This window comes from Blastomyces gilchristii (assembly GCF_000003855.2).
Source record: "Blastomyces gilchristii SLH14081 genomic scaffold supercont1.6, whole genome shotgun sequence".
Lineage (NCBI taxonomy): Eukaryota > Fungi > Ascomycota > Eurotiomycetes > Onygenales > Ajellomycetaceae > Blastomyces > Blastomyces gilchristii.
This window is the reverse complement of record NW_003101677.1, coordinates 755492-779916: the sequence shown is the minus strand read 5'-3', so window position 1 is coordinate 779916 and position 24425 is coordinate 755492. Positions and strand designations below refer to the sequence as shown.

Here is a 24425-nt window from a genome sequence, read left to right as displayed (position 1 = left end):
ATTGGGTACTTTATATGTCTATGGAGTATAACTAACTGACTATTTATAAGTTAGTTATTTATTTTCAATCCTCTACCCAGTCCAGATTAGGGTAGAACAGATATAGGAAAGCCATGGTTTGCACCAGATGCAAGCAACGAGCTCGGCGTTTCTATACGGCCCAGACTCAAACGTACTACGGATTGAGTAACTAGCATCAAGCTGAAACAGCGAAGGCTGGCAGCTCAGTTTGAACGATCATCAAAACCCGGGTTTCGAATCTTGAGAACGTGGGAGAGGCGGTCCTTCATTCAACTGTATGACGGATGGAATATCCGCTTTCCCTGTCTTGGTTGGAGCGGTATTCACCCCAGCCTCTCGATTAATCGCCAACGCGGCGAATTAGATGAGAGGGGAAACAGTCAGACCATGAGGGGTTAAAAGAACAAAGACATTGTTCCTTCATTTTATTTATTTCAACCTCAAACATTAATCGCAGTTGAATTTGACTCCCCCGTTGCGTCGTGCAAGCGGTATCTGCGAAGATCTGAATAGCCACTATCGCTTCTCGCGTACCTTGGCAGCGTGATCGTGTCGTGTTTATTATTAAATCCATCAACAAACCCCAGACTACAGAGTATTTATTATTAAATAACTAACTACTCACCGACACCCTCAAGGACACTCAGGCAATTTTCTATCCTCACGATAGGTGAGCACGTTTTCCAGGTCGTCGCCTATCCCGCCCTTGGAGACCTCAACCTGCCTCGCGAGAAGGTTCTGGATTTCACCACCAGCTAGTTGTACTGTAACTACTTGTTAAGCCTGAAGCACCGGCCAATTGAGTTGAAGGCTTACGGCCCAATACGTGGTGATTGCAGGTTGGCAAATAAACAAACAACTAGTCTCGGTTTTCAAAGGTCGCTGGAATCATATTATCATTCCTCGTTCCCGCCCCTTTACCCAATGCTCAGCTCTGAATCGAAATTATCCCAAGCTTCTACAACAATCCGCAACCTGACATATTTCCACAACCGCTCCCCGAGCCAACTCCCACATTGTGAACTACCCTTTGACTCAACATATGGAGATAATAGGAGTTCAATAGATGCTCCTCCCACAATTTCCACATTTAGGCCATCCCTCAATACCACAACGCACCCGAAAATAGAAGCAAACACAGCTGCGCACCGCCGAGCGAAAACCGAAACTTTTTCTCTCCCAGGTACCAGGCCTCATACCAACGGTAACGAGCACCTAAATCGCCTAGATGAGGTTAATCTAGAGCCAAATACCGAGCAAAAGATTACGTCGCCTAAATCAAGTCGCCCAGCGACGCTATTTACGGGTCTCTTCCAAGGGGAATCCGCACCGATTCGCTTCGGCCTGGTACGCTCGTACGCCGAGGAAGCCACAACCAACAACACGGACCGGCCCAATACAGCAATGGAAATGACAGAATCACTCCCGCCGCGAGCTCAAAGAAATTTCACGAAAAGGGTGAGCATGCCTTCCCCACTAAAACAAGTGAGCTCCTCAGCTCGGTTTTCTTTTTTCGGGCCCAGACCTCAATCCCAAGACTCGACTCGAGGCCAACTACCTGAACCTGCAGACGACGAATTTCTAAACCTCGATGTGAGCTCAGTACTTTTCCCTTCTGGCTCGACGGATCTTCCAGCACCCGAAGCCCTCAAGAGTCTCCAATACAACGCGGAGCGTGTTATTGGTCAGCTCCAAGCTGCATATAAATTACGGACGTTTGCACTCCATGAAGCACTAGCAGAAAAATCATCACTGGGGGAAGAGCTGGAAGAGACGCAATCACGCCTGCTAAATATCAAAAATCAACTGAACGGGATGGCAGAGAAGGTGGACGAACAGGACAAAGCCATGAAAGCCATGGCAGAGGAACTTAAACTCGAGCGCCAGAAGCGCCAAGAAAATGAAGAAGAAGAGGCGCGGAAACGAAGTATTGTCCTTGTCAGAGAACCCGAACCAGCCCATTATCAGGATCACAGCCACCATCGCAGGTGCAGCTGCGCTGCCAAGGACGGAAGCAGAGACGGCCCTGAGACCATGTCTACAAAACGCCACAGCAAACGCTCCAGCTGTGGCACCTTCTACAGTGACTCAGGCTTCGAATCCGGCGATGAGAGCACTACCGAAAGTATATTCTCTCGAAAGTATGAAAATCTAGGCTCCCCCTCGACATTAGCGACAAGGGCCTCCGGCGCGTCGTCGCCAGATATCGGCTTCTCTATTACACCCCTCCCATCGCTTTCAGAGGACCAACTGGCACCACCACGGCCACAGCCACAACCACAGCAATCGACAGTGCAATCCAAACCCGCAGCCCCGGCAACAAAACCCTCCGCTTACGACAGAGTGCTCAGGGGTATATCGTCAGCTAACCTTGGAGCTTCGTTTATGAGTTCAAGCCCATTTTCTACTTCCCGATGCTCCAACTGCCATGGAGCCACTGCGTCAGATGCGTGGGGGGTAGTCTCTGTACTTAAGGAGGAGAATCGGGGACTTAAGAATAGAATTGGGGAATTGGAGGCTGCAGTTGATGAGTGTATTACGTTGGTCGGGGGATGAGTAAAAGTGAATATTTTGTTCATGATGCTAAGAAGTTTTTGTTCATTATTATTTTCTTTTTTTCTTTTTTCTTTTTTTTTTCGCTTTTATTGGGAATGAGATATTTTGAGAATGAGAGTTGACGATGATATGGCGATATGTGGTAGGTATTATACATATATACGTTGTTTTATTTATGAGAACAGGACTGGATAATTATAGTGGTTTTTCCCTGTCTTGATAGCGTTGTGGAGATTGTGACTTTTTTATGCTACGGTTTATTATTTTCCTCTCGATAAATATTATTTGCCTTTCTTCTCTACTGTGTTTTGGATTATGTTCGCTGCGAGCAGCGAGCGAGGTTGGATTTGATTCTTTCAGTGATAGAAGTTTTAACTAACTGGTTTTAATATTAGACAGCCTTCTCTACATTGTTTTATTTTTTTTATTTTTATTTTCTGTTTGTTTGAAGAGAGGATAGATCTTGATGCATTCTCTAAGAAGTTAACCCCTTGTATTTCCCCAAGATCTCCCCCCACTCGAAGACCTTCATTCACAAGATAAAACATAGTTATAACTCCTTGTCTACCAACACCCGATTACCCACCCACCCATATCTTTTTAGCACAGTGGTTCTTAACACCCCTTACATTAACGAAAACAACGATATATATCAACATAAACGCCCGAAAACTCCGTATCGGAATCACCTTCCCTCACCCCGGGTCCTCCGCGCCGCTCAATCCCCGGCCTCAACTCCAAAATCCCGTTGCACTTCCACATATCTAACTCCTCTCGCTTCCGCAATCAGGCCCATCAGCCCCTGCCCAATATCCTTGATCTCATTGTACTCATGCAACAGACGGATATGTCGCTGGACAATGGCGGCGGCGTCCTTATCTGTACCCGTGCCTTGGGTATTCGGGGGACTGCTGTGGGTTAGTGAATCGGGATTGTCACATTGGATAGCTGGGGTCGGTAGAGCTGATCGCTAGATTACACACTTTAGTTTGACCTGAGCTTCGGAGAGGAGAGCTTCAGTCTTTGAGATTTCGGAGTGGAGGGTAGAAATTTTGGAGGTGAGTGATTTCTGAGGAGCAGTATTAGAAATGTGCCGATATGGGATTTATATAGCATGCGTTAATAGTAGTTGGGGGGTGCTAACAATCATTTTTTCATGCTTGTCACTGTACCGACTGGGAGTGGGACTCCCCAGGAGAGATGGATCAGGCTCCGGTCTAGATAAGGAGCTCGCTGGTGATGCTGTTGGCCGTGGGCTTGAGGTTGCTTGCTCTGTGTTTGCCACTGGAATGTGATCCAGGGGATGAGCCATTATTTGTTTTGGTCGGCTCAATTAAATAATCAGGTTAGATTCCTCCGTTTTGTTCGAAGATATTTCGTACTTTGCTCTGGGATTTCAAACTTATCAATATAAAATTCCTTGAACAATCCCGATAGCCCAACTAGGAGAGAGGGACAGCAAAGGGGTGCAATGTAGATCACGGTACTCATAACATCTCTAGGAATTGGAGGTAGCAAGCAAAGTCGCGGGAAGGCAAAATGATTTTTTATAGGAGTGAAGAGTTCAAATGCGGACACTCTCATCTGCTAATGTGAGATGCGATTTCGGAGGTTCTGCAACAAACAAGCACTTGGACAAAAACGGCCTCCGTTCATGATAGCTTATATAGCAGTACATACATGGAAATGAAAATTATAACACGATTTGATCGTGATTTCCCTTCACCAACGAAAGTGTAGTGAACCGATTCAGAAACTACCAATTGTTTTCACATTTTGTGAAGCCTAGATCAATGATGAAAGATCCTGGATGCGGATGCAGTGGTAAAACCGCTGAGGTTTATGGGATGGAATTCCGGAGCTGATATTCTGATATTCTCAGGAAACTTTGGAAGGCGCTAGAATCACGTGTGCGTTCCCTGGCTAAAGGCCCTGACCTGACCTGATGGAATGACGGAACTTCGAGCCGCGTTTCCGTGCAAAGAAACAAGAAGTATTCACAACTTCCAACGATAAAACGTCGACAACTCTACGATGCCTGGTCCCGGTTCAATTTGCACTTAATCACCCGGGTCACACCGCAATGAGGCCTCGAAGTTCCACACCTTCATTTCTTTCCGTGGCTGTATCGGGAGTGGAATGACCCACCTCACCTGCGGACACTTAAATATCCCTAATCGGTGTTCGTGATAAGATACATCGACCTTATTCTTTCAAGATATTGGATTTTCATTTATGATTGTTTTGCTTCCGTTAAGCTAGACCTTGTTGGGTCACATTTCTTACCGACAATGTTGAAGTTGATGGTTTCTGTGCCAGTTCTGCTCTGGCACTTCGCGAGACATACACTTGCCCATGGAGACCATTCCCAACTCCCGGAAGGCCAGGTCATTTCAGGGGATCCGCTCGTGCGTTGGCAGTGCCCAATTGTTTGTACCTAGATGTAGAATTTTCCTTCTAACTCATACTTTTCCCTCAGGATTCGATATTATGGATACATATCATCCTAATGACCGTTGCGTTCGGACTGATATTTCCCACTGGGATGGTACTTGGGGTGAGTGTTGTCAGTTCCCAAACACTGCGATATTGGATCTAACATCATCTCGTCTTTCTTAGATCACCCGGTCACGCTGGCATGTTCCTGTACAGATCGTTGGCAGTATCATAGCGATTCTGGCGTACTTTATGGGCCATTTACACAAGGGACGGCAGTTTTCCAAAAATATCCACGCCTCGTTCGCGAATGTGTTAATGATCATGCTTGTTGCGCAAGTTGTCCTAGGAATCTATCTCAAACTTCACTTATCGCGAGGCATTCATGGCAGAATACGGCAGTATGTTGTTGGAGCTCATGGCGTGGCGGGCAAGGTGATGCCTGTGGTGAGCTGGGTGCAAATGATATTCGGCGGGATAACGGCTCTAGGATTCTGCCGTAAAGACCACCTTGGACAATGTCTTGCGCATTTTATCATGGGCAGTGCGTTTATCGCGTACGGAATACTTCTCACAGTCCTTCTCCTTGTCGGGCAATACTGGCTTCGCCGAACTGGCCGGAGCCAAGAGTTCTTCGATTCCGTGGTTATTGCGGTTTGGGGATGCATAAACACCTTTACGGAACACCGCTGGGGACAGCCCTGGGCTCACAACGATATCGAACACACAAGCATGGGCATTGTTTGGTGGTGTGCCGGGTTGCTTGGTATCTGGTTGAGCAGAAAGAGAAATGGCCAACCCAAAAGAAATTTGATCCCGGGCGTAGTTATTCTGCTTACAGGATATTCCATGTCTTCCCATCAGCAACATCTGATGCTTAGCACCATGGTTCACGCATTCTTCGGCTATACGTTGATGGGTGCAGGGGCAGCAAGAATCATAGAAATTGCCTTTGTCTTGAAAGACCGGAGCACCCTGAGCCTTGATGGAACTGATCCCAACAGCTTTCAATATATCACTCCATTCGTAAGTTCTTGACGAGGCACTGCACTTCACTCGCGGGAAGCTAACACAGTGTAGCTTCTATATGCCTCTGGCTTCCTTTTTATGGGCGCCACGGAGGAGCAAATGGAGCTTATATCAAATGCGGGTATATCTCACGTTGCCTATGTCCTTGTTCTCTACAGCATCGCATTCATCCTATTCCTATGTAAGTCAACATTCGTCAAAACGACCCGTTTAGCCTCAAATTTTGTATATTTTACTCATCTAGCCGGTTAGTCGTCAACGTCCTCATTCACGTGTATGCGGTCCACGCGTGGCCTGAGACTGCAAAATACAACGGCAGTAGGCCGTCTTCCCGTTCTCGCCGGCTACGTGGCCATCCTCCTACCTCTACCCCTCACCGTAATGGCCGCATGGGCCCGAACGGCCATATTCGTCGCCAATCTCAAATTCAACATATTCACGATGCAGAGGAATTTGAGCTAGAAGGCCTGATAGGCGGGGCTGATAAAGACCAGGACGATGATAGTCCCATCAGCACGCCGCTCGATAATGGGGCCAAAAACCTAGAACGGGCGCCCTAATTAAGGAAATATGTGATTTTAGCCGTTATCAAAATGAGCTTCTTTCCCTTCCCGACAAAACGAACATGACTTAAAACATCATGACGTCCATGTGCATTTTGCAATGTCGGCTTTATGTAGCTTGGTTTCCCCGCCAATATATGCATATCGTTTTATTATTCTCCGAGCCTACGCCTAGTCTGTGTTTTGTATATATGTAAGTTTCTTCATTTAGATAGCTGAGAGATGGAAGCTCAAGGTGGAATAGGTAACCAACCTTGCAATATACTGGGCTTTGTCTATCGCTGCAGCAACGATATAAGTCTTGGAAATATTGTTACTAGCCAAATGAGAGTGGTGAACAGTGCCCACTTAATTACTGATCTTCTCATCCAAGCATGCACTTCGTCCTTTTTTTTTGTCTTTCCTTGTTAATCAGCTGCTTCTTCTGTACATAACTTTCCGTACTTCCTTTGCCTTTGTAGGACATGTTTTTCAGCAAATGAGTTTGATTGTTCTCTACTTCTTTGCCCTCGTCGAGTTTTGTCTTATTTTTTATTTCTAGCTTTTGAATCGTATTTCTATGTAAATAACCATTAGACATAGCCTAGAAAGGGAATATGAGGGTGAGGATTTCTCCATATATATTAAAAATTATATTTTCTTCTTTGTTGAAGCAGACATCTTGTACATTGTTGAACCCCCTACTATGGGTTTTGGATCTCTCAATTATCTTCTAAGAAGGATGGAGAATGCCAACACAACGAGCATATCCCCACCCGTATTCTATTATATATAGCTTTGGCTTCTATCTTCTTCGCAAGCTGCTTACCCGCTTCCCTTTCGATTTTACCCCATTCAGCTAGATCTCTTCAGAGAGTTTACAAACAGATTCGCCTCCCGAAGCGATAAGCAATCAGATAATATTTTCCACTGAAAGTCTAAACGCCAAGGGATGGTTCCATGTGGAAAACGGGAGGAAAAGATAGTAAAAACATAAGTTATCTGATCGGCGGCGCGATTTGTGCAAAAGAAGTATGTTTCGAGCCGCATTGTACCGTCCGCACCCAAGATCTATCCCATTTCTATTTGGGATGAGGGACAGATCCATCGTGAGTTTCAATATGGTAGATGCAGATGCATAGAATGCCCTCTTCGTTTGACACTCGCGAGAAGTGGACATTTAAAAAAAAAAAAAAAAAAAAAAAAAAAAAAAAAAAAAAAAAAACCAATGGATGGACTTTCGCAAGATTGCTAAAAGTGTAAGGGAGCAACCTGACTTTAGCCCAACCAAACGAAATGCGGGATAGAATTTGGCCCCATCAATAGGCCTATTCTTTTCAGCTGTTGTCAAAACGGCGGGGGGCTGGTGCGTTCATAGGGTGACGCTGCTGATTCAATCCTCGGGGAAAATCGGATGAAGGGAGTAAATGGGAGCAACGCTCCGTTCGCCATCAAACAATAGCAGATTTTGCAATGGTTGTTCCCTCGCACCTAACACATTGATGACGTCTTGAGCAAGCGAGCCACCCAAGAATGCGGACACAGGACTCAATTCACTTCCTAGATTGTCAAGGAAGCTTCGTATGAATTCCGCTGTGAGTGTGGATATGTCCAGGCGTAGTTCTAAATGGCGATCATTGGTGAGGCGAATAAATGTCTCCAAATCATCCTTTGCTGGCAATCTCCCGTTGTTTTCTCGTTGAAATTCCCAGAGCGCTCGTAGGCAGGTGAGAAGTGGTGTTACCTGCAAGCGCTTGCGGCGGACTTTGGTAAATTCTTGAGGTAGAGGAGAGGTGTTTGAAAGCATGAGTGGGCAGTAGACTTCGCGCTTTGTTATCATTTCAATCATCTTGTCGTTTTCTTTCTTGGTTTTAACATCTAGGACGGTCCTCGTCGGTGTCTCGATAGCTGCGGCGGCGACATTTGATTTTTCTCGTTCGATCACGAAGTCATGGCTGATGAGATCTGAGAAGATGTAGCCGTAAAAGCCGTGGACTCCTGCCGCATAGAAACGACAGTTGGCGACCCGACAGGCATTGTTTATGAAGCAGATAGTGCCGTAGTCGAGATCTGCTGCAATGGTCACATCGTACGACGCAAAGAATGCCGGTGGTTTTGATCTGATATCGATTGTTTCAACAACCACATCTACCCTTGGGTTCATCTGTATAATTTGAGGGGCAGCCGCTTCTGCTCGCTACGCACATGTATTAGCTCTGTTTTAAATTCATTAGGAATTGAAAGGAGCAACATTTTGGTTGATATGTTCATCTGATAGAAAGAACTGAACCCCTATATCTTCCTCTTTGACGATAGCGTTATCCACGATCGTGAGAGATCCAATACCGGCCAGTACAAGGTTTTTGGCGATTTCCGCCCCAAGTGACTTGATGGTTACCAGAAGGATTTTCGAAGTTCGGAGCCTGTTCCAATATCCCAAGTCAGAAAGAACAGACTTATATTTAAGCTACGGGGATGTAACGCACTTTTCCTGTGCCTTGACGCCCCAGAGCCGAATTTGGCGGTCATAGAGAGCAATTTCATCTTGATTAAGTCGTTAGCAACTCTGCCCCGGTTCCAGGAACAAGTTAGAAAACTCACCAGCTGTTATCTGGTTATTCGTATTATTTGACGCCATACTGGCAAGGAAATAATTTCAAATGTAGATATTGCAGCACAACTACTCCGTATAACTATAAGAAATTGATGGAGCCTATGTTATTCACTGAAGAACGAGCAAGGAGCAAATCAAAGATCTCAATGTTCAGTGTAAAAAGCTTGGGCTTCGTTCCAGTCGAATTTTTTTTTCTGTCGCGCCAGCAATGGAAACCACCAGCAAACGCATTGGCCCGCAAGCTTGAAGCTGTGTTATGGCTGTTTGTTGAAATCTCTCAAGATGCCAAACCACGTCAATGTTGAGGCCGGTCACGTGGACCTCTTGCGGGCGGCGGCACGGGGCAGGGCTAAGGCGCTTACCTCAGCCGCCCGCTTGGCCTGTGCGCCAAAGACGCCTATACCTGCCTAATCGGCTCGCGGCTTGAGGCCGATCTGACCTTCTTCCATCAACAACACCAAGTTTCCTCTATCAGCGCTCACCATCCCATCAGAGTCTGACAAACCTACTATGACTTTGAAGCGGGTTTTATCGTCATACACATCCTGAAGACACAGTATGCGTGATCCTGGGCCTCTTATCTAATCGGGATTTTGGGCTCACCCGCCGCATGTTTCGTTACTAGCGAATTTACGCCCTGATCTTTCATTAACTATCACAGCGCCTCTCGTTCACCCCAAAACGCGCTATTCCGCGTTCGATTTTCAGTTAGAACAGTGATCCGTGTTCTCACCGGACGACTTCACTCACAATGGTATGTGCGCTACGATGACCCGCCGCAAACACTTACAGTTTAGTTTCTATTGATATCACGAAAACTTAAAACGATTCTTACTCAAATATCCTTTGATCGAACTATTAATTCATTGTATAGTCCGGCAACTTCGATTTTCCCACTGCCTCTGATGGCAATAATCGGCCGGAAACCCCCGCTGATCGAACACAGTATCGCATGCGTCTAAACACACGACTCCAGCATTTGCAAGGCCTACTTGATGCTCGAATGTCCCGCTGGAGCGATCCCGTCCGCGAATACACCTATAACGTTCTTCGGCGTGAATTACAAGTCTTAGATGACAGGGTTGATCGTCGTTCAGAGGTTGATACCGAGGACACGGAAGAACGAATTGCACTTCAGAGTGCTATAGAGCCAGGCCGACGCTCCCCTATAACCGGGCAACGACGTCCACGGATTGATATAGTAGATCGCCTAAGCATGCTAATGGGCGCGACGGATGCCGATAGCCGGGGAAACTCGTACCACGGCGAACTAGATAACCTTAGACGAGCCGCGGCGCGTATTTCGGGGCCAGAACTCTCTATAGGGTCTAGTTTTGACAACACTATTTCGCCAGCTAGACTTCCAACCATGGCTGCCAGGGACTGTCCCACTGAAGGCCATGGCGATCGATGGAGACCTAAACGACGTAAACTAGACTCCAATGATGAGCGGGAGGGAATCCGTGGGTTTAGATACGGGCACTACGGTGAAGTTGTTCCCGGTGCTTTGGAGATGGAGATTGTCAGCTGTGACGGAGGAACGTACGAAGCGAATGGGGAAAATTCATCTCCAGAAAATGTTCTGCTCAATGACTCCTCGGTATACTGCACGAGAAGCGACCGCTGCAACTTGATTCTTCGCCATCAAGGGGAGACCCCATTTTGTTTAAGGAAGATTGTCATTAAGGCTCCCAAATCGGGGTTTGATGCTCCGTAAGTGATTATTACCCAATCTAGCAAAACTGACTGCAAAATATTTACTAGAATACACATCTATTGTAGTATCCAAGAAGGGATGATTTTTGTCTCCATGACGTTGGATGAACTCCTGGAGCGCACCGCCCAGTATCAAATCGTTTACTCCCCATCACCCCTCCGACCTCGTCGGCGACGACATCTGAGGGGTAATTTTTCCCATCGATATCTTTCTTCAACAAGATCACCGTTACGATCTCTGGAAAGGACCACATTAGGAGGGCCAGGAAACTGGTCCGACTCTGAGAATGAGCCCACGCCTCCGCCGTCCTTCGATTCTGGACCTATTGTTTATCGCAGCTCCTCCTCTGATTTCCGTATTACAACCCATTTTGATGATAAGTCCGATGATGATATCAATGACGAATATCCTGAAGAGATCCCTTCGTCAACCGACATTGACAGAATGCTCATGGAACAAATCGAATCTGAAATGCGTTGTCCTGATTTAGACGTTGATAGCGATGAGACTTCTGGGTGGATCAGTGGCTCGCTAATTCGAGAACAACGTCGATTTCGACGTCGAATGAGGCAGGCTATTAGTGATGTAGATGCAACCGGCACGCTTAATAGCAGGGGTAGACGGCGGCTACTCCCTAGTCTAATTGAACCTTCATCAACACTCCGGAACAGAGACACCTTGACTAGTGGGAGCAAGCCAGCCGCTTCTGATCCGGAAGTCATGAAACCGCATGCACGTTTCTTTATTGAGAAGGAGAAGAGTATGGTTAGCATCAAGTTTGACCCATCTGTGTAAGTAAAACTTTCCTGCCCAGTCCTTATGCCCGTCACTTGCCATCCCGCCGCATTTGATGTTAATAACCTTGAAACACAGATCCGGAAAATTCATTCTCATCAAGCTGTGGAGTCCATTTAGCGGAGGTAATATCGACATTCAAAGTGTAGTTGCCCACGGCTTTGCCGGCCCCAGATTTTTCCCTTCTATGAAATTCAGATAGCTAGATCTTCCTGTCTCTTCTCATCCACCCCTTTTCCTTGTACGCCCATTTGTTTTCCGCCTCATTATTTCTTTTCTTCATCTTGGTATCGCCCCAATTATCGGTATTACTGTTTAATTGGGTATAGGAGTCCCGACGAGTGTGCTTTATTTTGCTATATGTTGATAACACAATCATACCGATTGTACGGCAGTTGAAGTCGCTCTAATCCCGATCCTAACATCGGGAGACGCTTTTTGTGGCGTTGATTAGCCGCAGCTGGATCGTTTAAATCTTGGCGTGTGTACAGGGATAATTTTAAGCATAAAACCTTGTTTACGCCTCCGTAATACTCGACGTTCAGTGTGATGAAGGCGTATCCAAACCCATTATTTTGTAGTCTTTATTAATAATTATTAATTACAATGTGTTGGCCCTCTCAGAAGTTGGAAGGATCATAACCCCACAGTTTTCCTCCCCCAGTCACATCCTGGACAGGAAAATTCTCCACATTTTCTCGTACACGTTTTTCTTCTCAGGTCAGGCCAGGGGCCAGGATTCCACCGGCTGATGTTGTCGGCAAGGACCTAGAAGTACCCGCCTTCCTGCCTGGTCGGCGAAGGAAGGGCCAGCAAAAGGGAAAATAATATGTCCCAAGGTTCTGGGTGTTTGGCGGCTGGGTTGCGCGAAATCTAAAACGCCGCTCTTTCTAGATTCATGACGTCTTTAATGTATGTACTGTACTACTTATTGTACCTCATTTTTCCAGCCATGTGATGTGGAAAATATCAACGAAAGTTGATCTTCCCCGTCCCGGCAATCCCCGCATATCTGTGGTGGGGATCTCGCTTCGTTTCTGGATGCGGCACCGAAGGAGAAAATATTACCAATCTTCTACCACCCGCCTAGGACGCCCAGCCTACCTGGGCGAAGCGGTGGCTACTTAGTTTGTCATATGTCGGTCTGGGGAAGGCGGATATGGGGGTTAGATTCATTGGCCTGGACCAGATAGAGCCGACCGCCAGTAATATGAGTTGCTGTAGGCAAGGGTTTCGGGGAAAGGGATGACGACGCTGTGTCAAATTCCTATATAGACGTATCCTTAATATAAAATTTAGGTAAAATTCGTTGCTCTGCCGCAGAACAAAAACAATGGGCTACCAAACAAGGCAAAAGTTTCAGCTTGCGTCGGAGCGAGGATACTTTGGTTGTATCACAACACAAGCCCGTGAGAAGGTGAGAAGGTTGAACCAGGGTACAAGGTACATACATACATACAAGGACCTGCACATTGAGTGTTGTTGGAGTCCTCACTCATCCCACAAACTCGGCCTGTACAAGGTTCTCCTCATGGGGTACACAAAACTTCCCTCGGCCTCCTTCCGCCGAATCAGCTTTGCGTCTTGCTCGCCATCCGTGGCACAAGCTTCTGTAGCGGCATAGGTGGTGTGTTTTTCGGCTCTCAAAGCTTGGATTGTTGAACTTAATAAAGTTCTGCTTCCCCCATTCTTTCCAGCTTCGATTTTCTCCCTCCCCTTTTTCTTCATGTTCGTTGGTTTGTCTCTTATCGCTTCTTCGTTTCTATGCCCAGGGACAACCCACTTCACCTAGCTAAGGCGCGGTGAAATACACCCCCTCACATTCTTCCCGTCGGATTCCTGCATCTGGACCGGATCGACAGCTAAAGGCACATGGAAATGGAGGTAGATCAGGAGCGGAAAGGTACGTTCCAGGCGTCTGTTATTCCATTTCGATGATGTTAATTCTGGTGTATAGGAGATGCGGAGTCCGGAAGTTCTTGCGTTGTCGTCCAGGACTTGGACCTCGATGCCACCCTCGTAAACACCACGGAGAGAAGGTTGATGACCAAAATCGACTTGCACCTGCTCCCCGTGCTATGTGTACTCTATCTGCTTGCATTCTTGGACCGGTAAGCCCAACAGGCGAGCTACAAATCTTGGATGATGGCGTATAAACGTTCTATCATTGGGGGGGAGGAGAGCAAGCTAACGGCGGCTTGGTGGCATACAGTGTCAACATCAGCAATGCTGTCATCTTTGGGCTGAAGGAGGAACTTGGTATTGAGTCAGGCAACAGATATAATGCCGCTCTGACTATTTTTTTCTTACCCTACATTCTACTTGAGGTATGGATCAAATACTACATTCGCTGCTGTGGAAAATGGGTTAGCCCGTTATTCTTTTCTACGAAATCAAGCTAATTGTGGTATGGCTTTAGATTCCATCAAATGTTCTACTAAAGAAACTGAAGCCTCACCTATGGCGTAAGTTCCTATGCACGATCAAAATTTCATACACATCTGAAAGGATGAGTCTCATAATTGACTAATTCCCTACATTATAGTTTCGGGATGCATGTTTGGCTTCGGACTCACCACTCTTTGCCAGGGCTTGGTACAGAACTATGCAGCCCTCCTAGTAACGCGCTTCCTACTTGGTGTCTTCGAAACTGGCATGTTTCCAGGATGTATGTCATTTGAGTTCCAGTTGAAGATGGCCACCCACTTTCGTTTCCGGAGACCCTCATAGAGCATCACGATACTAATATATCAACAGGCTTCTACCTCCTTGGAATGTGGTATCAGCGCACTGAAGCACAGAAACGGTTCAGCTTCTTCTTCAGTTCCACTACTCTCGCCGGTGCCTTTGGAGGCATGCTCGCAAGCGCCATCGGAAAGATGCACGGTACGCGCGGTTATCTTGGATGGCGATGGATTTTCATCTTGGAAGGGCTGTTGACATGCCTCGTCTCCTTTGCGTTTTTCTTCGTGATCCCTGACTTCCCCGAAGACGTGAAATGGCTGAATGAAGAAGAACGGTCTTTCATTCGGGCTAAACTTGCCAAGGATGTTGGCGCTGCAGGACACGAGATGTCGGTGGGTGTGAAGGACGTTCTTGATGTCTTCAAAGACCGTAAGTATTCATCGGACCAGAGAAGGGAAACCTCCTGACAAAACCTTAGACTAATGCACCCATAGTTAAGATTTTCGTTGGCGGGTTTATGTACTTTGGCCTGATTGTCCCTGCATATGGTAAATAACGCTCTCTTCTCCACCCCCTACTCAATCCTTCTACATAGTTACCCTAACCAATCTCTTGCATATAGGATACGCCTACTTCGCTCCGACCATTATAAAGACGTACGGCTATTCCCGTAAGTAACTCCACCAGTTGCCCTCACACGAAGGATCGACCAAAATCTTCGTTCAATACATGCCCTCTAACATCTCCCCTCACAGCCATTCAAACCCAACTCTACTCTATCCCTCCCTGGGCCGCCGCCTTCTGCTTCTCCCTCGCTGTCGCATACCTATCTGACCGTCTGCGCAACCGCTTCGTCTTCACCGTCATCCCAACTTGCATCGCGATTGCGGGCTTCGCCATTCTCCTTAATGTGCACGGCAAAGAAAATCGCTCGGTCCAATATGGTGCCCTGTTCTTGGTTACTTGTGGCGTATTCAGCGCCATGCCAATCATCATTTGCTGGTACGCTATGAACCTTGGCGGTCATAAGCGCAGGTCTATCGGCATCGCATGGCAGATTGGATTTGGAAATAGTGAGTTGGCAACCTTCTTCTTCTTCTTCCCCTGCCTGTTATATGCGTTAAGCGCTTCACAGCGTGCACTTTGAATTTTTCTTCACTTCTCTCTCTTTTCTTTTCTTTTCTTTTCTTTCTTTCTTTTTTCTTTCTTTTCTTTTCTTTTTTTTTTTTTTTGGGTAGGACAAGAATACTAATAACCCTGAAATAACAGTCGGTGGAATCATCGCAACCTTCGCGTTCCTCGAGAAGGATAGGCCCGAGTTCAGAAATGGGCACACAATCAGTGTATCATTCATCTGTCTCTCCTCTGTCAGCTGTATCGCTTATTTCTTCCTCCTGCTACACCGTAACCGTAGCCGCGACAAGCTGGCTGCAGTTGATACTGCAGGGGTTCCCGATCAAGCAGCTATCGACCCTCATCTAGGTGATTTGAGTCCCTCGTATAGATATCAGTTGTAAATTGCGGTCCTTTTTTTTTTTTTTTTTTTTTTTTTTTTCGGTCACACTAGTGATTTGGTTTTTTGTGGATTTGGCAGTTGGATGATGATATGTATAATATACACAAGGCAACCAATATATTCCATGCAACCGCGCCCTAGAAAGAAAGAAACCAATGTCACTTTATCTGGGAAATCTCGCTCAATCAGAAATATTGCGCTAAACACTAGTTAACTAGTTGTTCGGAGGCTTTGGTGTTTCCCCAGATATGAAAAATAGAAGAAAGAAGCACATTTCAATCATGCGTCAAATACGCTCTAAAATTCCGATGAGCGCGCTTGCTGATATACGTACATGTACATGGACATCCATACATCTGTAGAGATCCTCCAAATCCTCGCCGGTAAGATGTTCGTTCGTGAGTATACCACGTTGTTGCCTCCCTCTCAAAGCCAAATATCCGCCATAACTTTGAGGGGTTAAGGGGTGTTGTTCTAGCCCCCCGAAAAAACGCTTGGGTTAGAAAACCTTGCGTGTACAGGATCCAACAATCAACAATCCGACATAATTTGCTCATGGCATTCTCCCGAAAAGGGAGAACAAAACTAGGGCACCAAAGAGATGAGATACTAGTCATTGTTATGTAGAAAGGATCTAGGAGACGGAATTCATAGATTAATGGCATGCCACTGCTCAAAACCACCTAGGATGTTGACGGGCGAGGTGATGAAAAAGGAGCTAAATTGTTTTGATACTATGTCCAGTACATCGTCTTTGGGATTTCCTTTTCTGGCGATACATATATCCGGTTGTCATGAAGGTAGCAGGGGCTGTTGAGCTGGTAACGTACGTCCAGCATGAGAACAAGGCTAGTGCATGGAATGATAGTAAACTCTTAAGATGTCGAACGGGCGAAATAGAAAACATCCCTCTATCAGAAACTCAAATTCATATCCAGCCAAAATATCGCAGGAAAAATCCACCATCACCGTATATCACATTAATAATGACCCAAAAAGAATTCAACACAAATCGCTTCAAAATGTACGGCATAACACGTCCATGAAATCCGAGTAACCCAAAGAAAGGTCATAAGCATATCAAGATGTAGGCTCCGTGCATATAAGACCACCATCAGAAACGACAAGGCATACATTTACTTATACGTTCGGACCAGCCTGCACCACAAGCACACTCGCTTGAACCGCATTCGAAGTAGCGGCCAAGGCTTCCCCAAGCACACCAAGCGCCCGCTTTGCTTCCGAGCCCATCTCCCCTGAGGAGGACAGTCCTGCGGATGTGAGCGTGCTAGTAGCCACGTTGGTACGTCCAACGATGACAAGGTCGCCGGTATTTTCCTTCGATTTTCCAACATCGGCTTGTGCGGCATCTAAGACGGCGGTGACAATAGTTGTTGGTGTTGTTTTGAGATTTTGGAAAATTACACGGGAACTGAGTGCTTCAGGTACAGAGTCACGGAGAGCGTTAAAGAAGGAATTGTCGGCATCCTTATCCTGAGAGCTTGGCGTTGGTGGCACATTGGCATCTTCTTGGGTAGAAGATGCGGGGCTAACCTCGTCAGTCGTATCAACATGCATAATTGTGGCAGTTACGGTCGTGTTTTTGGCGAGCTGGAGGACGAGGCGGAGGGCCACTTTATCATCAGCACCTCCAAAGTAAGGAAAGAAGATATGGTGTCCTTGGTTCAGTGCTGGAGACAATGTAATATCAGCCGATTTGTAGACACTAGTGCCGCTGACGGAACGGCTCAAATGTCCTGGCTGTGGCCTGGTTAACTGTGGTCCGCCGAAGCCTTTGTTAACGAAAACTCCGACAGGGCATTTAGCATTCTTTAGAATATTAGACACAAATGCAGTGTGAGGGCCAGTCGAGAATTTCTCTGTTTTATCGTCGAAAAGGAGAATCTGGTGCTCGCTCATGCCTCCGGTTTCGCTCCAAGGGAGTAGAATAAAGTCCGATGAGAGATCACGGGCCTTGTTGACAATCGTCTCGGCATACGCGTGCTCAGGAGAAATGACGACAGCACCGGACACAGTAAGTGTGTTCAGCTGGCTAAAGGTTCTAAATGTATTCAAAATTGGGTCGCTGAAGCTATAATCACGGGCTTCTGATACCTTCATTACGCTAGAATCACGGTCGGTAAGTTCAATTAAACGAAGGCCATGAACTTCCACAGGGCGTTCTTTCTTGGAGAACAAATCGATTTTCTTGTCTTCATGGCGATGGTGGACCTTACTACTAGGAGTTTTTGAACCATCCCCGAGACCCAAGAGAGAGACAAAGGTAAAAAGCCCTGCCAAGTTGTCGAGTCGCAAATAAACGAGGAACTTCTGTGTTGATGAACCTCGTGCTTTCCGTTGCGCGATATCTGAACTGTTGGATGGATCACTTTCCGATGAGATTTCATTTCCGTCCCAATCGACTTCTCCACGCCTCCACCTCTCCATTCTATCCCGATACGATTCCGGATAAAGGTAGAGAGTAAGTGGTGTCGTAGCAAATGTAGTAGCAAGTGCCATGACAACAAAAATCGTAAAAGTTCTGCCGCTGAGAATCCTGGCTTGGAGACCGATATTCTATACAGTTCGTAAGCCAACGACTTTTGAGTAAACAGAGTGATGACTGTGGCGCGAAGCTTGCTTACCAGGACAATAAGTTCAACCAACCCCTTACAGCTCATTAGCACACCGATGGCAGCACTTTCCCTCCAAACCAGCCCATTCAGTCGAGATGCAAACATCCCTCCAGCAACTTTTGCTGCAAACGCGATGACTATAACGGCGATCACGTAACCCCATGTCATTGCCGTGTCAAGTAGACCAATATTTGTGTTCAGCCCTGAAAGCGCGAAGTATAGCGGGAGGAAAACGGCTCCTATCAAATCCTCGATCTTTTCTGTGGTTTTGATGGCGAACCCTCCTTCATGAGGACAGATGAGTCCAACTAAGAACCCACCAAAAATTGCGTGCACACCTATAACTTGAGTAAAGAATGCAGCACCCAGGGCGAGAAGTAAAGTCAACGCGACGACAGACTGATCAGGGCCATTATGTAAACTGCCAGTGCGTTTCAGGTACCAGATGAACACAGGCCGCACAGCGAAAGTCAAGAATAGGACGAATGCAACACAGGTCAGCAAGACCCATAAGGCAGTCAATCCAGTGCTTGCGTTGACGAGGGCAACGCAGAGAGCAAGAAGGATCCAGCCAACAACGTCATTGCCGACTCCGGCAGAAAGCACGATCTCGCCTACTGTCGTGTTTAGGAGTTCAAGCTCCGTCAAAATACGACAAAGGACAGGAAAAGCCTAAGAAGAAAAGAGGGTTACACCTGCGAACGAACCTAAGCAGCATTTGGAAAGGGAATAAACTTACAGTAATAGCCATCGCGATACCTATGAAAAGCATGTAGGTTCCAAAATTAATTGGAGCCAGAGCCGGGTCTCCTCTGAATTCGTTGTACAAACCATAGGCAATTGCACAACCGAGTCCGAATGGTAGGATCATACCAGCGGCAGACACGCTTACAGCAACCCTCCAATTGCTCAACATAGAGCGCATATTGGTTTCGACTCCGATCATAAACAGATAGAGCACCAGGCCGAGGTTGGCAACCAGATTGAGGTTTGGAATTGATTCTTCGGGGAAAATGGCATCGCGGAATCCAGGTATTCTACCCATGACAGATGGGCCTAATATGATGCCGCCAACGACCTCAGATATGACTCGGGGCTGGCGAATGTTTGACAGAGGGTAGTGAAGGGCACGGCATATGAGAATGATAAGGCCGGCCTTGGTGGATCGGGGTAGTATTATTAGCACAGCATCCTCCAAGAAGCATAGAATCCTAGATGGTAAATAAACGTATTATTGGCGACTCACTTGAATAATGAAGAGGGTAATGGGGTTCTTGGGATCATATTTCGACGGATTAGAATGATCAAAAATTCCTCCCTGAGGGGTTGCTCTGGTCGTAGGTGTTGGGGAGGCCATCACCGTCATGTTTCCAGCTGAAGATGCCATGAGTGCCCGCAAAGAACCAGGTTCGAATGAACCCTAGGCAGCTTCAGACAGAAAACAAATGACTGAAGAAATATGAATATAGGAAGAGGAGAGAGAATAAATAGAACTCTTCTTTCCAGCCTCCCTTTTTAAGGAGCTCTGCTGGCAGCAGAGGAAGGGGGAGTAGGAGATTGGAAGACGACGTCAACAACAACTCCATGTCGAGCTTTCTCACCACCCACCGCAGCTCAGCGGGCATGCTTGCTTTGAGTGAGCTTATCGTTCTCGTTCGGTGGCGGGTTGGTTAGTTAGTTAGCTAGCTCGGAGCTAGTTACAGAATGATGCCATTTTCTGGGTTGGCATAATGAAAGGACCAGACAGAATCCCGCGCTTAAAAAATATCTGTGAGCTAAACTAAAACTCCCCCCCTAGTGGCCATTCAGAGTAGTTAAGAGTACGGAGTACGCGAGTATAATACTTGCATGTGGTGTGGTGTGGGTGGCCTCCGCAGCCAAGAATGCAAATGCCTGCCTTACGGAGCTCCCCCCTCTACCACCGCCTATAACGTTAGTTAAGTACCCCCCCCCATATATCAGGCTCAGGCGGGCTCTCGGGGCGTCTTCCCGCTAGTGGGTCCGGGGGTTAGTTTCGGGCATTCCTACCGACATACATGATCACGCGCCAACTCAGTCCCCCCAAGAAGAAGCAACGAGGGATTTACGGATATATCGATGCTGATCATTCCCGCCCCATCTCTAAATGGCGCTGATTCTGAATTTGCCATTGCTCCTGTGCTAACTACTCAGCTTCTTTGCAATTGTCCATGAAGAAATGCCTGGCAATGACATGCGAATCGCATTACTTATAATGTTAACACAATCTCGTGATGCATATACACGGAGTAGAAGTATGAGAAATACCAAACCAACCGGCCAGAAAAGGATCGTGATCCTCACCTTAGCACAGCTAGTGACTTCCGACTCTCACTTTCCTCTCTCGACCACCCCACCCCCATACGCCGATACAAAGTCACTATACACACGGTATATTTCCACCAAAGTCAGGTATCCCGAACGTGAACCTCTCACGTTAAAATGCACTCTGTACGCTTAAGAAGAAGAGGGACAACACTCCGAGGATTAGTCGTTCCAATATGTACAGTATTTATTCTGAGCTTGTGCAAGCCAAGTCTCCTAGAAGGGGGTTTTAGACCTTGCTCGGGTGCGTTCAGTGCAGGGAGAGTCGTAGCCCGGTTCACACTAGGTACAAGAAAAAACAAAATCACACACACATACCTTAAGGTTGTCTATAGGGTATGAGCAGTGGATGAGAAACAAGTGCATAAAAGCACACACAATAAAAGCATAAAAGCACATGGCGAAATCTAATAGATTTACTATTAATCCAGGGGTTGTGAATGATCAAGCTAAAAGCGCGAAAAAAAAAGAAAGAAAGAAAGAAAGAAAGAAAGAAAGAAAGAAAATCCAAGATATGTAGTAGAAAAAAGAATGATAGAATTGTACCCAATAATATAAAGTAGAAATAGATAATAATAATAATAATAATAATACTAGATAAATATAACATAGCATGTCACGAAGAACACTCCTCCTCCTGCTGTTGCTGCTGCTGCTGCTGCTCCTCAACTGCTTTCCCCCAAACCTTCTCAAAACTCGGGGTAGTAGCACCATGATCGCCTGAAGGCTGGGCTCCCAGGTCAACGATACTCTCCTCGGCCCCTACCTCCACCACCACCTCCTCCTTGCCTTCACCCAACCCGCCCACCTCAGCTGTCGCAGCGAAACCAGGCGAATTACGCCACGACGGCGCATCGTCATTGGTGGCATTAGCAATGTGAGTCGCAGCCATCGACGACGGTTCACCAGGGCACGCCCCACCCTCCGGGTTCGAGCCGGGGACAGGCAGTTTCGCGTCAAAGAAGTTGCTGCTGTATACGACTGCGGCGAAGGCTTCGAGTTCGCGTACGCCTTGTTCCATGGCTGTGATGTAGTCGTTGGGGGGCTCGGTACCGTTTCCGATGACGTGTGCTTGGCGGGCGATTACCGCTAGGATGGTTGCGAGTTTGGCTTTGGAGACGGGGGTAGATGTGGAGTCGTATGTGGTTTGGGTGAGGGTTACGGATGAGGAGAAGTTTTGTGGTTCTTGTTGTTGGCCTTCTTGGGCAGTTGGGGTCTGATGGGCAGGGGTGGTGCTTTTGAAGGCTTCGATGGCACATTTGTTATCGATTAATGCGGAGAAGGCTTCGTTGTTGAGGAGGGTAAGGATTTGGGTGAATTGCGGGGAGTCGATGAGGTCGGAGGTCTCGTCTAGGAGATGGCGGAGGCTGGAAGGATTTTGGAGAGATGAGGTTTCTGAGGCAGAGAGGACGCCAGATTCCTTGAGAACGTAATCTTCCTGGTCCCGCGAGGGGAGAAGGTATGATAGCCATTTCGTCGATCTGTGAATAGGGTTCCTTATTAGTATGTTACCAACCAGAGAGAAGTATAAAAAATGTGGACAGGACGGAGTGGGTGGGCTTACCTCCGCTCTTCTTCCGTGGCACCTTCAACCTTCTTCCGCACAGCGAGCGTCAATTCGGACAGCCTTTCTTGCGTGATATCCACTCGTGGATTTACTGGTCCAAACACCTCCTCTACAGCTTCCTTGACCTTTTCCATCAGCTGTCGCCAGCCGCGATGTAGCAACCACCAGCTGAATGTAAGATAACGACGGTTGGTTTCAAAGTCATTGCCAAATGCATGTCCAATACCTTCATCGTCGTGGTCCTCAAGATTGATTGTTGACTGATTCTGCGGAGGAGAGGCAAGCGATACCACGCTCGAGAGGTAATTTCGTCTGCCGAGGAGGTTGAGTTGGATGCGCGTGAGGAGGGTGAGGAGGGAAAGTGTGTATATCAGAGTAAAGGATCTCGTCAAAGCTACCTCATCCGTTAGAAAAAATAAATAAATAAACATAAAGGGACAACCGGAGCCTTGATTTCTCTTCTTTTATACGGGTTCAAACTCACAATTTATCTTCAGATCATTCCACAACTGTGTCCTGCTCTTCGATTTAGGAGTCTCCAGTCCCGAAGAGCTATCCGCAACCTGGCTGGTATGCACGTACCCCTCACTCCGTAAGCTCGAAAGGCTCCGCCCATCGTCCTCCGTCGCACTCTGGGCACCTAAGCTACTAATATCTGAGCCCGTAATCTCGCCAGCATTTAGTTTTGCAAGCCGTTCAGCCTTCTTCTGTTGCAACTCCTTTGTCAACTCCTCCACGGGTAGAGCTTCAAGAATATTCTCCGCCGCCGTCGGGAGCAAGGCAAGCACTGTAAAAGTGCAGTCCGTCTGGTTTTGTTCAAATCTCCTTCGCAGACTGCAGTGGCAGAATGAAAGGGAATGTCAGACCATGTAAAATATAGAAGCATTTGTAAAGATGTCCAGATTCTTTTGGGAGGGTTGGAGTTGTCCTCGCTGGGATAAGTACTTCTCTCGGGCAATCCGCTCACTACTCATGCGCTCCCTGCTCTCCGAGATCTTCGATAGAACATATTGGCCGGCCAGATATCCCGCTCCAACAACGCCAACTCCAATAGCTATACCATTGCGATGGCGGCGAAACCAGCGTCTCGTCGCGCCTATCATTTCGAAAAAAGATCGGGGTTGGGCTGAGATCGGGTCTTCAAGAATATGAAGGATCGCAATTCAATTTACAGCCAGGTGGTTAAGTTATCTCATGGCTCAAGTCTGTTAGTAAAGACGTAGACCTGCAGACTCTCAGAAACTGCAAAGAAGAGCGTAAAAGAGCCGCGTTTGGGTTGTCTCTTGCCCAGCACGGTGATTACCTAGGTATAGCTCCGTCCGCCAGCTGCAACCAGCCAACCGCGCCGGAGCCGACATGGAAAGATCCTCGGCTAAGTTATCATGTGTTTGTCTTGACTTACGTCATCAACTTTGTACCTAGTTAGTTACCGCAGCGTAAAGCTCTTGTACCGCCACACCAAAATTTATATGTAGCGCTACCTTGATTTGTTTGTTATAGTTATTTGTTTCAAAAGTAACACTACATACAAATTTTGGTGTGGCGGTACAAGGTTATCGGGAAGGGTATTTGATCAGGAAGGTTATTGCTATGTTTATAAAAGTTAACTACGGAGTACTTAGAGGTTAAATAGTTATAACCTAGCCAACTTCCTTGTCAATACCACTGATTTGCCAGGGCTTTGATTTATCACATGATTACCACATGATCCGCAGAGGTGATCCCCTTTATCCCTTCTGCTTTTCTGATATCTAGTTCTTTACTTCTTACGCCTCTAACAGTATACGCCCATGATGGATGGTTACGAAAAACTTAGTTTGGCAAAATCCGACTGGGCCCCTGAAGAAATCTTCAAAAGACGCAGGTGTGAGACACTGTATCGTCGGTGATCTCATTCTCGTTGCCGTTGGGTAACTATCCACCGATCCCCTTCGGTTTCCAATTCGCAATTGCAGATGAGCAACTGGA

General features: G+C 46.9%; 8 protein-coding genes across 9 annotated transcripts; 4 read left to right on the top strand and 4 right to left on the bottom strand.

The window, feature by feature from the left end:
• The first annotated feature begins 9 nt into the window (after nucleotides 1-9).
• Nucleotides 10-4144, top strand: BDBG_03734 (uncharacterized protein). The gene is made up of 2 exons (XM_002625629.2): nucleotides 10-3494; nucleotides 3566-4144. The coding sequence occupies exon 1, from the start codon at nucleotides 946-948 to the stop codon at nucleotides 2575-2577; it is 1632 nt and encodes a 543-aa protein (XP_002625675.1). The 5' UTR covers nucleotides 10-945; the 3' UTR covers nucleotides 2578-3494; nucleotides 3566-4144.
• BDBG_03733 (DNA repair protein Swi5/Sae3) lies at nucleotides 2871-4565 on the bottom strand. The gene is made up of 4 exons (XM_002625628.2): nucleotides 4258-4565; nucleotides 3722-3965; nucleotides 3561-3646; nucleotides 2871-3485 (listed from the first exon to the last, which is right to left on the bottom strand). The coding sequence occupies exons 2-4, from the start codon at nucleotides 3887-3889 to the stop codon at nucleotides 3296-3298; spliced, it is 444 nt and encodes a 147-aa protein (XP_002625674.1). The 5' UTR covers nucleotides 3890-3965; nucleotides 4258-4565; the 3' UTR covers nucleotides 2871-3295.
• Nucleotides 4537-7268, top strand: BDBG_03732 (uncharacterized protein). Its single transcript, XM_002625627.2, has 5 exons — nucleotides 4537-4985; nucleotides 5057-5134; nucleotides 5197-6039; nucleotides 6094-6223; nucleotides 6295-7268. Exons 1-5 carry the CDS (start codon nucleotides 4869-4871, stop codon nucleotides 6600-6602), a joined length of 1476 nt encoding a protein of 491 aa, XP_002625673.1. The 5' UTR covers nucleotides 4537-4868; the 3' UTR covers nucleotides 6603-7268.
• A 524-nt stretch (nucleotides 7269-7792) lies between these two features.
• BDBG_03731 (ubiquitin-like 1-activating enzyme E1 A) lies at nucleotides 7793-9688 on the bottom strand. The gene is made up of 4 exons (XM_031721372.1): nucleotides 9186-9688; nucleotides 9071-9128; nucleotides 8836-9007; nucleotides 7793-8781 (listed from the first exon to the last, which is right to left on the bottom strand). Exons 1-4 carry the CDS (start codon nucleotides 9220-9222, stop codon nucleotides 7978-7980), a joined length of 1071 nt encoding a protein of 356 aa, XP_031577906.1. The 5' UTR covers nucleotides 9223-9688; the 3' UTR covers nucleotides 7793-7977.
• On the top strand, nucleotides 9649-12675 carry BDBG_03730. Of its 2 annotated transcripts, XM_031721371.1 has the most exons (5): nucleotides 9649-9754; nucleotides 9860-9952; nucleotides 10073-10911; nucleotides 10981-11706; nucleotides 11789-12675. In XM_031721371.1, the coding sequence occupies exons 2-5, from the start codon at nucleotides 9950-9952 to the stop codon at nucleotides 11910-11912; spliced, it is 1692 nt and encodes a 563-aa protein (XP_031577905.1). In that variant the 5' UTR covers nucleotides 9649-9754; nucleotides 9860-9949; the 3' UTR covers nucleotides 11913-12675. The 2 variants fall into 2 exon arrangements, with proteins under 2 accessions (XP_031577905.1, XP_031577904.1); XM_031721370.1 differs by having other exon boundaries at nucleotides 9649-9952.
• Nucleotides 12676-12684: 9 nt separating this feature from the next.
• Nucleotides 12685-16279, top strand: BDBG_03729 (MFS transporter). The gene is made up of 10 exons (XM_031721369.1): nucleotides 12685-13613; nucleotides 13668-13821; nucleotides 13923-14037; nucleotides 14130-14175; nucleotides 14256-14378; nucleotides 14468-14824; nucleotides 14890-14943; nucleotides 15018-15065; nucleotides 15151-15468; nucleotides 15665-16279. The coding sequence occupies exons 1-10, from the start codon at nucleotides 13583-13585 to the stop codon at nucleotides 15910-15912; spliced, it is 1494 nt and encodes a 497-aa protein (XP_031577903.1). The 5' UTR covers nucleotides 12685-13582; the 3' UTR covers nucleotides 15913-16279.
• On the bottom strand, nucleotides 13801-20381 carry BDBG_03728 (K+ homeostasis protein Kha1). The gene is made up of 7 exons (XM_031721368.1): nucleotides 19794-20381; nucleotides 19287-19703; nucleotides 18557-19219; nucleotides 16522-18488; nucleotides 14169-16419; nucleotides 14021-14060; nucleotides 13801-13907 (listed from the first exon to the last, which is right to left on the bottom strand). The coding sequence occupies exons 1-4, from the start codon at nucleotides 19932-19934 to the stop codon at nucleotides 17052-17054; spliced, it is 2658 nt and encodes an 885-aa protein (XP_031577902.1). The 5' UTR covers nucleotides 19935-20381; the 3' UTR covers nucleotides 13801-13907; nucleotides 14021-14060; nucleotides 14169-16419; nucleotides 16522-17051.
• A 507-nt stretch (nucleotides 20382-20888) lies between these two features.
• On the bottom strand, nucleotides 20889-24031 carry BDBG_03727 (peroxin 3). Its single transcript, XM_002625622.2, has 4 exons — nucleotides 23403-24031; nucleotides 22942-23291; nucleotides 22455-22851; nucleotides 20889-22371 (listed from the first exon to the last, which is right to left on the bottom strand). Exons 1-4 carry the CDS (start codon nucleotides 23558-23560, stop codon nucleotides 21507-21509), a joined length of 1770 nt encoding a protein of 589 aa, XP_002625668.1. The 5' UTR covers nucleotides 23561-24031; the 3' UTR covers nucleotides 20889-21506.
• Between the last annotated feature and the right edge of the window lie 394 nt (nucleotides 24032-24425).

Bases quoted from the DNA above. Each gene is read 5' to 3' on its own strand.
- BDBG_03729 (XM_031721369.1), top strand. From the start codon at position 13,583: ATGGAAATGGAGGTAGATCAGGAGCGGAAAG. The intron at 14,944-15,017 runs GTAAATAACGCT...TCTTGCATATAG, and splicing joins CCTGATTGTCCCTGCATATG to GATACGCCTACTTCGCTCCG. The intron at 15,469-15,664 runs GTGAGTTGGCAA...CTGAAATAACAG, and splicing joins GCAGATTGGATTTGGAAATA to TCGGTGGAATCATCGCAACC.
- BDBG_03732 (XM_002625627.2), top strand. From the start codon at position 4,869: ATGTTGAAGTTGATGGTTTCTGTGCCAGTTCTGCTCTGGCACTTCGCG. The intron at 5,135-5,196 runs GTGAGTGTTGTC...CGTCTTTCTTAG, and splicing joins CCACTGGGATGGTACTTGGG to ATCACCCGGTCACGCTGGCA. The intron at 6,224-6,294 runs GTAAGTCAACAT...CTAGCCGGTTAG, and splicing joins CGCATTCATCCTATTCCTAT to TCGTCAACGTCCTCATTCAC.
- BDBG_03731 (XM_031721372.1), bottom strand. From the start codon at position 9,222: ATGGCGTCAAATAATACGAATAACCAGATAACAGCTG. The intron at 9,008-9,070 runs GTGCGTTACATC...ATATTGGAACAG, and splicing joins GGCGTCAAGGCACAGGAAAA to GCTCCGAACTTCGAAAATCC. The intron at 8,782-8,835 runs GTTGCTCCTTTC...ACATGTGCGTAG, and splicing joins ATGAACATATCAACCAAAAT to CGAGCAGAAGCGGCTGCCCC.
- BDBG_03730 (XM_031721371.1), top strand. The intron at 10,912-10,980 runs GTAAGTGATTAT...CATCTATTGTAG, and splicing joins AAATCGGGGTTTGATGCTCC to TATCCAAGAAGGGATGATTT. The intron at 11,707-11,788 runs GTAAGTAAAACT...CTTGAAACACAG, and splicing joins ATCAAGTTTGACCCATCTGT to ATCCGGAAAATTCATTCTCA.
- BDBG_03728 (XM_031721368.1), bottom strand. From the start codon at position 19,934: ATGGCATCTTCAGCTGGAAACATGACGGTGATGGCCTCCCCAACACCT. The intron at 19,220-19,286 runs GTAAGTTTATTC...TTTTCTTCTTAG, and splicing joins GTATCGCGATGGCTATTACT to GCTTTTCCTGTCCTTTGTCG. The intron at 18,489-18,556 runs GTAAGCAAGCTT...CGAACTGTATAG, and splicing joins TGGTTGAACTTATTGTCCTG to AATATCGGTCTCCAAGCCAG.
- BDBG_03733 (XM_002625628.2), bottom strand. From the start codon at position 3,889: ATGGCTCATCCCCTGGATCACATTCCAGTGGCAAACACAGAGCAAGCA. The intron at 3,647-3,721 runs GTTAGCACCCCC...ACTGCTCCTCAG, and splicing joins ACAAGCATGAAAAAATGATT to AAATCACTCACCTCCAAAAT. The intron at 3,486-3,560 runs GTGTGTAATCTA...AACCCACAGCAG, and splicing joins GAAGCTCAGGTCAAACTAAA to TCCCCCGAATACCCAAGGCA.
- BDBG_03734 (XM_002625629.2), top strand. From the start codon at position 946: ATGCTCAGCTCTGAATCGAAATTATCCCAAGCTTCTACAACAATCCGC.
- BDBG_03727 (XM_002625622.2), bottom strand. From the start codon at position 23,560: ATGATAGGCGCGACGAGACGCTGGTTTCGCCGCCATCGCAATGGTATA. The intron at 22,852-22,941 runs GTGAGTTTGAAC...CGGATGAGGTAG, and splicing joins GAATGATCTGAAGATAAATT to CTTTGACGAGATCCTTTACT. The intron at 22,372-22,454 runs GTAAGCCCACCC...CCCTATTCACAG, and splicing joins GCCACGGAAGAAGAGCGGAG to ATCGACGAAATGGCTATCAT.